We start from the raw sequence: 12,363 nt of genomic DNA on the forward strand, positions 1-12,363 counted from the left end.
CACAACAAGACACTGCTCTAGTACTTTTCACAGTATTTGTTACAGCCGCACATGACCCCCTGCACATGATCAGTGGCCAAGTGTCATATTTCTCACCATCTTTCCTCAGACCTTAGTCATGATGAGGCCACTACAGCCAAAGACCAGAGGTACTACCAGAATATTAGCACTGGAACAGCAGGAAATAGTAGTATCAAATGTTTTGTTATTAATTTTGTTTGCTGTTCTTTTTACATTGTATTTTTTTAGAAACTGAATAATCCCTCTACTAGGGTTGTCTTATCAAGAAGGTAGATTTTTCCAATTAATCCGGCTGTTAGCACTGAGACAAGTTCTAGAAGATCATACATTTCCTCTTCGGTGACAAGAAAGATATGGAATGTAATATTACAATGACAGTCATTTCTGGAATTCTGCTCTGCCTCTGCGAAGTGGAGTCCCAAATTTAGGACCCTCTCTTTTACAAAATGACAGGATATGTGGATAGTGAGCTTTTTTGTAATGGGACAAGCACTGTAAGTAAAATGTTAGAAGTCATTTAGTTACATTGTTTTATGGAAGTACATACCTCAGCACCATGGGCTCCAGAGCTTGAGAAGCCAATCTCTCAAACATGCGCTGCAGCGGAGGGTGTAATGCATGGTCTTCATCAGCCAGGGCAGCGCTGCATCTGTGTAATAAGCGGGCATGCAGCCCTCCTTCACACATAACCTGCTGATTCCTCTCTGTGTGTACTAAAGACTGCAAGATGTTTGCTACAGCCAACTGGAGATCCAAGGCATGCTGGAGGGAAAAAAGAGGTAAAGCTAAGAAATGAAACCACATTGTATAAGAAATGGACTGAATAATAAATGGATCAAATTTCAACCAGTTATGTTAATACTACGCTTCTCATGATGCTGGATAACGCAGGGTATTCCTTGTACTCCCTCTGACTTACACCATACACCATTCTCCAAAGCTGTGTTCCCAATTTCCGTTGTATTTTTTGGATGCACATCACAACAAAATGCTGTATGATGATTTGTTTTTCACTTAGTATGTAGTAGTAGTCAAGTGCCTGCGCCCCTCTCTATCTGATCGGTTCTGCTCAACTCAGACTTAAAATTTTTATGAGCCTATATATAGAACTCTCTGCTCTCTGAAGACAGCTGATGAGAAAAGAAGGGGCACAAAGCTCAGGATACAACTGGGTTTCCGCACTTGGACACCCACAGATCAAAACTTTTGACAGGTCACATCTTTTTTAAAACTCATACATACCTAGTAAAAGAAGAATTACGTATAGTAAAATCCTCACAGTAGCACATGACCTCCTTGCCCCTTGAAGTCACTCATACAGACCTCTGGGGGAGTAATAAATTATTTGGTCAGATATGTGGAGGATAGTGGCTTCATTGACTGAAGATATAAGACACATGACAGGCACTGTGACACAGAAGAGACCATGTAGCAGGGAGTTAATTTGCACACAGAGGACTGTGTAGAAGGGAGAGTTACACAAAGCCAGACCAGATGAAGGAATCATATGAAATGTAATTCTTCCACTGATTCACTACATGTAAATAACAGTGATACTAGGGGCAGCAAGTAAAATAAAGCCAAGCAAAGGGTTAACAAGGGAACAGTGAGTATTTAGAACTGTTGTGGATGAATTTGCAGTAAATTTTGGGAGCTGGATGATCCCTTTAAGTTTTATTAAAAATAAATGATATAGAATCAAATAATCATTTGCATAAATGCACACGTTCTTCCTGGCTTGAAAGGTAGAAAAATATGTGTAGATATAGATGTAGCTAGGGATTTCTATATACACACTGTGGATTGTGGATGCAGAAATAAATGTTTGAATATTCACATTTTTATGTACACATGTACTTAGGCGTCGAGGTATTTGGTTAGGAAAAAATCTGCTTCAGGAATTAGGAAATGGTTTTTTGAAATGTTTTTTGACATGAGGCATTTAGTTTTGTTTCTTTATCCCTCCAGCACAGTCTATGGACCTTGAAAAACCGCTAGCAGTTTTTGAAGTGGTTTTTGCCAAAAAACGCATCGAAAACTGCGTCAAAAACTGCTAGCAATTTTTCCACCTCTCATTGATTTCTGTTGGTTTTTTCAGGTGGAATTCACCTGAAGAAAGGTCATGTCGCTTCTTTTTTCCGCTAGCAGAAAAAAATGCTAACGGAAAAAAAAACTGATAGTGGTTTACATAGGACTATTGTTTTGAGGCATATTTTGAGGCAGATTCCGCATCAAAATCCTGACCATTTTACTACGTGAACTAGCCCTAAAGGGCCTTTAGGCCGGGCCCCAAGGAACGGAAACTCTGCGATTTGCCCGCAGACACGGCGTTGTACAGTGCAGGCAAAGTGAATGGGATTCATGCGAATTCCATCCCCAGTTTGCGGAAAAGATCGCAGCATGTCAATTATATCTACGGAAACGCCGGCGGCTTTCCCGTAGATATAATGTTAAGAGAAAGTCTGCAGAGGAAAACTCTTAAAAGTGTGTTCACGTGGGGCCTTAGCCTTAAAGGGGTATTCCCATAATCATATCTATATTTGTAGATAATTAAAAGTTAAACATTTTTGCAAATATAAGTTATTAAAAATTCTGCAGCGTTTTAAAGATTTTCTCTAACTTTCTTAGTGGTGACAGTCTGTTGTCTTAATCGGTTGCCAATGGGTACGACCACTAATGCAGAAACTTTCGATGGTCTGGGACTTGTCAGCTATGATTTTCTTACTGTCGCTGGATTATCAGGCAGGGATACTACATGTATCAGAAGATATCCCGGCCACAATAAAGAAATCATGGCTGATTTTCTGACCTTAGAAAGTTCCTGCATTCATGGTCATATCCATGGCAACTGATCAAGACAACAGACTGTGACCACAAGATATTTAGAGAAAATCTTTAAAACTCTGCAAAATGTTTAATTACTTATATGTGCAAAAATGTTTAACTTTTAATTATCTACAAATTAAAAAATTATGTACATGGGAATACCCCTTTAAGCTGTAATGAAATTTTTAAAACTTTACAAAAAATGGAGTAAGACAACAGACATAAAATAAAAACAAGAAATAAATTAAAATTAATGCAAATATTTGTACTGGAATTTGGAATACATTATCCTGCCATTTTGAGATACATACTTCAGGTTGGGAATCTGAATCCACAGATGCCAAAAGATCAAGCATAGAAAGCATGGCACCCGGGTGTATGATAACTGCATCTGAGGTTGAAAAGGATGCTGGTCCTCCATGAGCTTTCAGATCACTGATGTTTTTCGGAGGCATCAGGGAAGATGTGGAAACTGTATGGTAGACATGTCTGCAATAGAAAATGAGCAGATATATTAATTTAAGATTTTAACATGACATACTTGATAGAGATCTACAAGCAAACTGAACTGGTACCAATAGGATATGTTCACAAGTCATCAAGGTAAACGCAACACACATTTACTTCAGTGGAAGTATCCTCGGTGGAAATCCAAGACTGATCTTCAGATATTCAACGCAGGATCTAGTGTTTGATTTGGCACATCCCCCTACAACTACCCATTTCCATGAATTGTCAATAGCTTTGACGTGGTATTTGGATCAAATCCTGGACATGTAAATGGACTTTACAGTAATACTTGGATTTACTAAATACAGCACAATGGACAAGGTATTAAATATAAGACAGAAAAAGATATTATTTGGGTTTAAAGGGGTATTCTCATGGACATGACTATATTTACACACTCTCAGACAATGAACAGTTAAACATTTCTGCACATTTAATAAAAACATTTTTGCAGAGTTTTAAAGATTTTTTTCCTTTATTTTTTTGAAATAATTTTAGTGGTGACAATCTGTTTTCTTGATCGGTTTCCAAGAGATAAGAACATGAATGCAAAAACTTTCTGTGGTCTGGGACTTGTCCGAAACCCAGCCATGATTTCCTTATTATTGCCAGATTATCAAGATTATCAAGACAGACTGTCACCACTAAGATGGTTAGATAAAATCTTTAAAAAATTTTGCTGGGTTTATATTTGCAAAAATGTTTAACTTTTTATTATTTCCAAAATTAAATATGGTTGTGTTTGAGGGAATACCCCTTTAAGGACCATCCACAATATTCACTTTAAAGAACCCTATATTCTTATGCTAGTATGGTAATAATCGCACAATAACAAACACAGAGTAAAAAGCTTCAGCCGGCAACATGAATAATATAAATCCTTGCATCTAAGAGTCTGCTATCCCATGGAAAATAACTTTCTAAAAATAAAAGCAGCTTAAATATTTAATTGAATGAAAAACTGCTGCATTATTCACCATGGTGTTTGAATGTGATTTGTGTTTTCTCTAGGCATTTAGGAGAATTTTAATGAGTAGTTGTAAAAGAGAAAAGGAGACAAAACACATTAATAGCAAAGAATTTTCAGGACAGAAAATTCATCGCAGCAAATGGTAAATAAGATCATGTCAGAACATTCCAAGACAGGAATCAAAACAATTTATAGCTTAAATGTAAGGGGGCGTTCACACTACGGTTAGTAGTGCCGGCTGCTAGCATTGGTTGCAAAATGTTAACAATGGACACTTACTGAAACATCATAAATCCTTTAAAAATGCCATTAATTTGAATGAGATTTTATCTGTTGTCTGTTCATGTCCGTTTATAAAAAATATGCCACATGTCCATTAAATGGATCATTGAAAAAAACAGACACATTAACATCAGTGTCCGTAAATGCCCGTTATGTCAAGTGTCCGTTCAGAACGGACCTCCAACGGTAGTGTGAACGCGCCCCCTCCCCCCAAATGATGGGCATACACTGGATGGAACAATCTGTCATATATGTTCTTAAGGCTAAAGGCTAAGGCCCCACGTTGCGTATAGCTGCTAAAAAGCACTGTGGAAAAGACTACAGTGTGAACGCATCAGTTTTTTTATTTTACGAGCCACTTTTTACAGAAAGTCCACAGAGTTTTCTAGGGACTTTCTGTCCCTTTTACACCTATATGGAATGGAAAAAGTCAGTGTTGCCCTAGGTATAATTGACATTCTGTGATTTTCTGGCATTTCCTTTGCAGCCAAATAGCGGTGTTTTCGCAACATGGAGTCCTGGCCTAAATAGGTTTTCTGGTCTAAAAATATTGATGACCCATTCAGAAACATAATTAGAATAATTCATTTTAGATCTATAGAGATCTAACACTCAGCACTCCCATTAGATAGTTGTCCTCAGCAGCTGATATAGAGAATGGAGAAGGAAGCAGACAGGGTGAAACTGAGACACAGCATTTAGCTACCATTTAAGTGATCTGAAGTACCTTATATTTCAGAAGTATTCCCTGACATACACTTCCAATGTATGTTGATACGAATGTGTAGACTATGTATTAAAGGACATTAAAAAAACAAAAACAAAACGGTAACCAGTCCACCATGTGCCAAATGGACACACTTTTAGAATATGATGAGTGCATGGAAGCCTTTGGATATAATCCATGTGTGTGCTAAGTAGGGACATAAACCAAATGTAAAGTAAAAAGAAGATGCAAAAAAAACCAAAAAACTTTAAAGAAAATTTCAATTCCAATCTGAACACCTTTTACACCATCAAGTACAAGATACATTCTAATGTCTTCCAACAAACCCTTCCTACTCAACGGACTAGACAGAAGACCTAATGGATAGATCAGTACCTTTTTCTGGTCAGAGCAGGGGTGCCCCAAGGTGAAGGGAGAGTAGTCTCATTTGTCAAGCAAGGCGGGATCTGTTCTGCCCGACTACAGAGGCATGAGCAGGATAGAAATGTTAGAAAGACAAGTGAAAAAGTTGTTAGTTGTATAGAAAAGCAAAGAACAGAATGACACAGAAAAGTAACTACACAAAGGACAGATGTATCCAGTAGATTTGAGACAAACATACGGATTTCTTCTGCTAGTACTGTAAACCTGAATAAAAGGTTATGAAGAAGTAGTGCTAGCTCAATTTTTCTGCTTGTCTGTCAATATGTAGAAGAGATGTCTCACTAGATGACTTCTCAAAGCTGCAAGCCTCAGTATAGGAAGCATACTAGGTCTGACTAAGGGTAGGTTCATATCTGTGCCCAGACTACACTCGGGAAATCCGTCTGCCGCTCCCCTGCAAGCAGGTCTTTTCTCAGCACATTTTTTGGGCAGAAACCCAGCGGACCCCATTATATTCTATAACTGCTTTTTAAGTGGATTGGTTTTCCTTTTTTAGGGTCCCCAACTGGACCCAAAGAACAAAAACCTAAGCACAGGTGTGAACCTAGAGTCAGGTTGAGTCCATGCATTGTTGAAAAAGCTTTTGCAGCACATTTTACAGCTTGAAGAGTTATCGGTGGAAGTAGTGCATGCAAAATAGGATGTTTTTTTTGTTTTGTTTTTTTTAAATATGGTTATAATAGGCATAAAATGTTCATAAAAGAGCATCCGGTTTTTACAATGAAACACTGTAGGTATGAGATACCAATGACTGACATTGTTCAGGGGTATTCTTGTCTAATATGTCCCAGTCTATAAGTTAAAAGGAGGCCATGAATCTGATGGCAAAGCCTCAGTGATGTCGCTTTTGTTTTACACACTTTTGTAAAACTGTTAAGGAAGGTGTGAGAATATTTACTTTTGTAACGGTAAATAAATTCGCTCATACACAACTTTTTATTCTGTCAGAAGTGTATAAAAACATAATGTATAAAGGTTATGTGTAAATGCAGAAGGATAGCAGACGGAGTGGGCCCCATCTGTCATTTTGTGTCTGTTTATCCGTATGAGAGCAAAGGACATTACATAATGAAAGTATGAAGCCACCTTAAGAAATTTGATGCATGGTATGTACAGTTTTCAGTGCAATTTCTAACAGAATTCTGGTATATTTTATTTAGGAAAGTTCCTTAACTAATCTGACAGAATGTTTCATCAAGAGAACCGTTCTCTGGCAGTGCCAGTGGACATGAAAGGTCCTCTTTAAGGTATATTCTTTCCTGATGTAATAAAATCTGAAAAAAAAAAGTTTCATTTAACATGCAAACCGAGTTTCAGCTGGATGCTGTACGTGCTTTAGTTCCTCCATAAATGTCCATTTTGACTTTTTTTTTAATTACATTTTTTGAAAAAAATCTATTTCCATAAATTACAAAATACAGGATAGACATCACGTTAAAAATAATAAAAATCTCAAAGGCAATTAGGCTACATAATATTGTGAATGTTGCTTTAGACGCCAGATTCTGGCAGCTTATTCTTACTAAAGTTTGTTCATTAATGAAGTATACGTATATACGTATTTTATTTACTTTTTTTTTTTTAATTAAGTTGCATACAAATTTCTTAAGCATCAGGCATACTGTAACTTGAAATACAATCCCATCTATTGTAAGCCGATGGCTGGCAAAACAATGGAGGGGGTGTACATCTCGCCCAGACTACTCAGGTGGGCAAGATGAGAGAAAGTCCAGAGATGACTTGTTCTCAGCAGACAGCTTTTGTCTGCTGAGCATTTTGTTACATGCTCAGTATTGGGCTGGATTTTTAAGGAATGGCAGGTAGGATTGGCAGTGGGACCTGTCATTCCACCCCCCTCCAGTCCAGACATTGTAGCTGTTTCTGCAGTGTCACCTGCTGTGGATTTACCTCGTCAGTGAGGTTTAAAAGGTCAGCTCCAGTAGCAAGACTTTGTACAGAGCTGGACTGCAGGGCCAGCTGGAAGGTCACACTGTGGGATCTGTGTCTTGTACCCTTCAATTTTGCCATTTAATCTGCTATTCTAGGTGAGGTAACCTATTTATGTGTGTAGTCAGAGCCTAGCCTGGCAGGTATTTATTTTGTATTGTTTTTTTTTTCTCTTTTTGGTTGATGCACAGTTTCTTGTGGAGTAAAAATAAAACTCTACCTTTTTGGACTAAAAATCTGGACTTGTGTGTCTGTGTCACCCCACCTAGCAACCTCAGACTCAAACTATATAGTTATTCTGCACATATTAGTTATGTAGTGCTAGGAGTAATGTTTTTATTCTGAAAATCATGAAATCAGTTCAATAAACCTTAACTCCATAGATAATCTTCTAAAAAAGATCTCCTAATACAGGTGTTTAACATGAAATAAATCCCAAGCTGAATGTTGCATTGATAAATATACTCAGCTGACATCAATAGAGAATTTTTCATGGCAGCTCCTATTTATAATGAGGGCTTACAAAAAAAAAAGGCTCTAAAATAGCCTTGACAAATCCTGCACAATGCTCCAGATATCAGTGCATAAAAAACCTTCGCTGATGAGGCTTAAAAAGGCAGAGACAGTTCTGTCCACAAATTGGTATCTGGTTACATAATACACACTGAATGCGGGTTCACATCTGCGCACCGGTCTCCACTTTGTGGGTTTCCGTCTTTTGCCGACAAGAGACGGAAACCCTGGAGTCAGTGTCCGCTTGTAAATGTCCTCTGGTCTCTGCTGCGAAACAGGTTTTTTTTTGTTTGTTTGTTTTTAACCGGACACAAAGTCCTGCACGTCCGACTTTGTGTCTGGTTAAAAAAAAATGGTTTCGCCGCAGAGACCAGAAGAAACTCACGGGCAGACACATTGCAAACCCATTCAAATGAATGGGTTTGAAAAATGACTGCCGATTTCCGTCTCCTGTCCAGTTTCTCGGGCAGAAGACGGAAACCTGAAAGCGGAGACTGGGCGCAGGTGTGTCCCCGCCCTCATTGACAAAAAAAAAAAATTAACACATCAATAAGGAGTTGTAATGGAATAAAACCTTATATGTGTGAATGTAATAATAATATATTTAAGTAATTGCAATATTTGAGTCAAAGAAGAAGTTTGTTGGGGAAAACTGTATAACTGAAAGGAAACGTGCAGAGCCACCCCTAGATTAAGATATACGATATAGTTTGGCAAGAAGGGATACAGGTTCCATAAGGTATCCTATGGCTCATATGCAGATGTTGTAGCTGGATCTGTAGATCCTGCACATGTGTAGGCTGCTGAAGCTGGTGTCCCAGTGGGTCACATAAATGCTCATTTGGCAATAAATTTGCCAACTGGGTAAGACCAAGGACATGTGACAGTCTGGCAGAGGCATTGTGGTGTTTGGGTGAACATTATCCTGCTGAAAAACGCTAGGCAGCACATGTGGCCACAGGAGGTGCTGCATTTATTGCTGATCTCTTGGTGTCATTTGTGATGGTTCCCCACAGTCACACCAGCAGCTGGGACAGTGCGTCCCTCCACAGCAAAGGCCGGATTGAAGCAATCACGGCGAGACCTCCAAACTGAAAACTGAACCAGGCCAGGTCCAAAACAGAAAATGGATTTGGTGCTAAAGACATCATGGTTCCAGTCTGTAACACTTCTATTTTCTCGTTCACGGCACCACAGAAAACAAAAAGACGATAGCAGCAGGTTGCAGATAGCAGGACATGTATGGGTGCTGTGACACCAAATTTCCTTCTGCTAAGTACCTGGAGATGATCCAAGTAGAGACAGAGGTGCATAATTAAAGTTCCCACCTGTGTCTGGGTGGTGGACAAGGGAACTGTGGGAGCAGCTTGTGTTTTTTGGTAGATCAAATGATCTTCTCTACTGGTGGTCTGTCTGACCTGATCACTGTCCATATACTGTATGTGTTCACATAACCACTGCTCTCAACACCTCAAAATTACCCTCCTGCATCTCTAAGTCTAGTGATGCGCCCCCTTTCAAGGTCAATTGGGCAGAAGATCTTTGAAGATCTCTCACCAAGAGGTACACTACAAAATAGTAGCCTCTGAGATCCTGTATATAGGGCAGTGTTGGAAGCACTTTTACACCCTCTGATGGTATAACCCAGCGTGTAGTCAGACCACACCTGTTATTATTTACATATATGCCGGAAACATAAATGCATTGCTGTAATGTGACATTTCTATCTGGGAGAATTATTTATTTTTTGTCATTGAGTGTATTTTGGATAGAGAGTGCTTCTTGGAGGTTCTCTAACATGACATGGCAGAAATGCTGTACAACAGAAATAGATAGATAGATAGATAGATAGATAGATAGATAGATAGATAGATAGATAGATAGATATGTCAAGGATATTGTAAATGACATTTGTTTGTTCCAGTTTGTTCATTTGAAGCTTACCTGTAAAAATGCAGAAATTAAATTTAACTTTTACAATTTAGACACATCAGATTAATTCACTCCCCTATCAGATGTAACTCCCTGAACTGACAAGAATTGAGGCAGGTTACGTAATAGACAAAGCAACAATGTTAAATACTTCAAGCACCTCAATGTGATGTGACAAATAAAGAAGAACATGCCCAGCAGTGTTATATTGCAGACATCGGCGGCAAGTCAGGTTTTCTTGTCAGTATATTAATGGAGTAGACAAACTCCTGGTCCTGACAATGTTTATTAAGAAAACAGTTTACCTTGTTTAACCAGGCACAATTCGGGAAAAATAATAATTACTAGTATTTTGAGGGAAGGTAAAGGTTTTTTTGTGAGCTTGGCGTTAAAATGAAGGTAAGTGAGGTTGTAACACAGAAATGTAAGCAAGCTTTATCCTGCGGGTTCACACAGAGATGGTCACTGGGCTCTGGCCCATAAATAAATTAAATATTTTCTATATTCAGCTCTTTTCATCATATCTCACCAGACAGATCATTTTAGTACAAATAGTCCCATTCCATCATTCACATTAAAAGGCTATTTTTGTAACATTTTTTAAGGTATTTTTTGCAACTTGATGGGTGAAATGTTTGCTTGACATCCCTCCCCTCCTCCAAGTAATACTGTATATATACCATTCATTAGAACCTCCATATATAGAAGCTAAAGAGGAAATCAATCAATCAATCAATCAAGCACAGTGGCTCAGTGTTTTGCATTGATATCAAGGGTTCACGTCCGAACAAGGATGTGGATTTACTTTAGGTAGTCAAGAACATAATAACAATGTACTATAAGAAGAAAGCTAGAGATTGGGCAGAATTCCATCAGCCTTGATCCCCTGAGTGAACAATGCAGCCCGCCGCTAGCGGAAAAAAGAAGCCCGGCGGTCTGCATAAACCACCATTGTAAAGGGGCAGATTTTGAAGCGAAATCCGCTGTCAAAATCCGCCCCTTTGCCCACGTGTGAACTAGCCCTAATTGTTCTGTTCAATCTGTGCCTTCCATTGAAAACAATTGGAGGCAGAATCCGGGTGGAATCTACTGCTGATTTGAGGTTGGAATCAGACTTATAAGTGAGGGTCAACCACAACCAAAACCACTCCTAAACTATTTATATGGTGTTGTAGGGTCAGCTAATGGTATAGCAAACAAAGTGCAGTTTGCTGTGAAATTCAACTTATATTTCACACTAGCCTCTGCCCGCGACTACGTCTGCGTGTTGTTGGCGTCGATGATCTGCCTATATTCAGAAAATTGTTGCCGTCGTTGGTTTGCCTGCTCCGGCATTTTGGCAGCTCTCAAGCTGTCATTCTGCTGAACTTGTTACTCACACCGTGCCTCTCATTGTTCCGGCATCTCAGAAACCACCTGGGACACCATATAATGAATGTGTCGTTGGTATTGATGACCTGCCTGCTCCGGCGTTTTGACAGCTGTCAAGCTAGCCTGCCACTGAATTCATTCCTCGCGCTGTGCCAGTGATTGTTCCAGCAACTCAGCACCTCGCTGGGAAGCCATATAATGAGCGTGTTGTTGGCGATGATGATCCGCCTGCTCTGGCAGCTCTCAAGCTGGCCTGCCACTGAACTTGTTTCTTGTACTGTGCCTGTCATTGTTACGGCATCTCAGCAGCTCGCTGGGACGCCATATAATGAGTGTGTTGTTAGCGATGATGATCCGCCTACTCCGTCGTTTCGGGAGCTATCAAGCTGGTCTGCCGATGAACTTGTTCCTTGCACTGTGCCTGTGATTGTTCCCGCAGTTCTGTCTCAGCAGCTCGCTGGGACACCATATGAGTGTGTTGTTGGCGTCAATGATCCTCTCAGCTCTGCTTGAGGAGAACTCTGACTTCTGGCTACCTTCATAGCCCTCGGTGACTGCAACAAATTACATTTTCTTTTTTCTGGCATGTTTAAAATTGGCAAACTGCCAATTTGGATTAAAGGTGTTTTCCTATGTCAGCACAGCCTGGAGCAGAGCAGCCAAGAGCAGTGTAATATAGTATGTGAAAATAAATTCATAAAAGTCGGGAAGCCATGTCATTTACAGGGATAAAAAGTAGTCTATGTTTTAATTAGGTTACAATTTATCTATGTGCCAAATTTCATTCAAATCCGTTCAGTGTTTTTTGCGTGATTAAGGAACAAACATCGAATCACACAAA

The 12,363-nt window shown here is 39.3% G+C and overlaps 1 protein-coding gene across 1 annotated transcript in view; it reads right to left on the minus strand.

Moving 5' to 3' along the window:
• The window catches only part of WDFY3 (WD repeat and FYVE domain containing 3), a 205,107-nt gene that overhangs the window by 90,998 nt on the left and 101,746 nt on the right, over positions 1–12,363 (minus strand). Inside the window, exons 15-17 of the mRNA XM_075284587.1 lie at positions 5,712–5,795; positions 3,159–3,336; positions 569–783 (exon numbers count right to left, since the gene is read on the minus strand). Of these exons, the coding sequence (XP_075140688.1) occupies positions 569–783; positions 3,159–3,336; positions 5,712–5,795 (477 nt within the window). The remainder of the gene's footprint in view (positions 1–568; positions 784–3,158; positions 3,337–5,711; positions 5,796–12,363) is intronic.

The sequence above is a fragment of the Leptodactylus fuscus genome, chromosome 1, assembly GCF_031893055.1.
Source record: "Leptodactylus fuscus isolate aLepFus1 chromosome 1, aLepFus1.hap2, whole genome shotgun sequence".
In the NCBI taxonomy this organism is placed as follows: Eukaryota; Metazoa; Chordata; class Amphibia; order Anura; family Leptodactylidae; genus Leptodactylus; species Leptodactylus fuscus.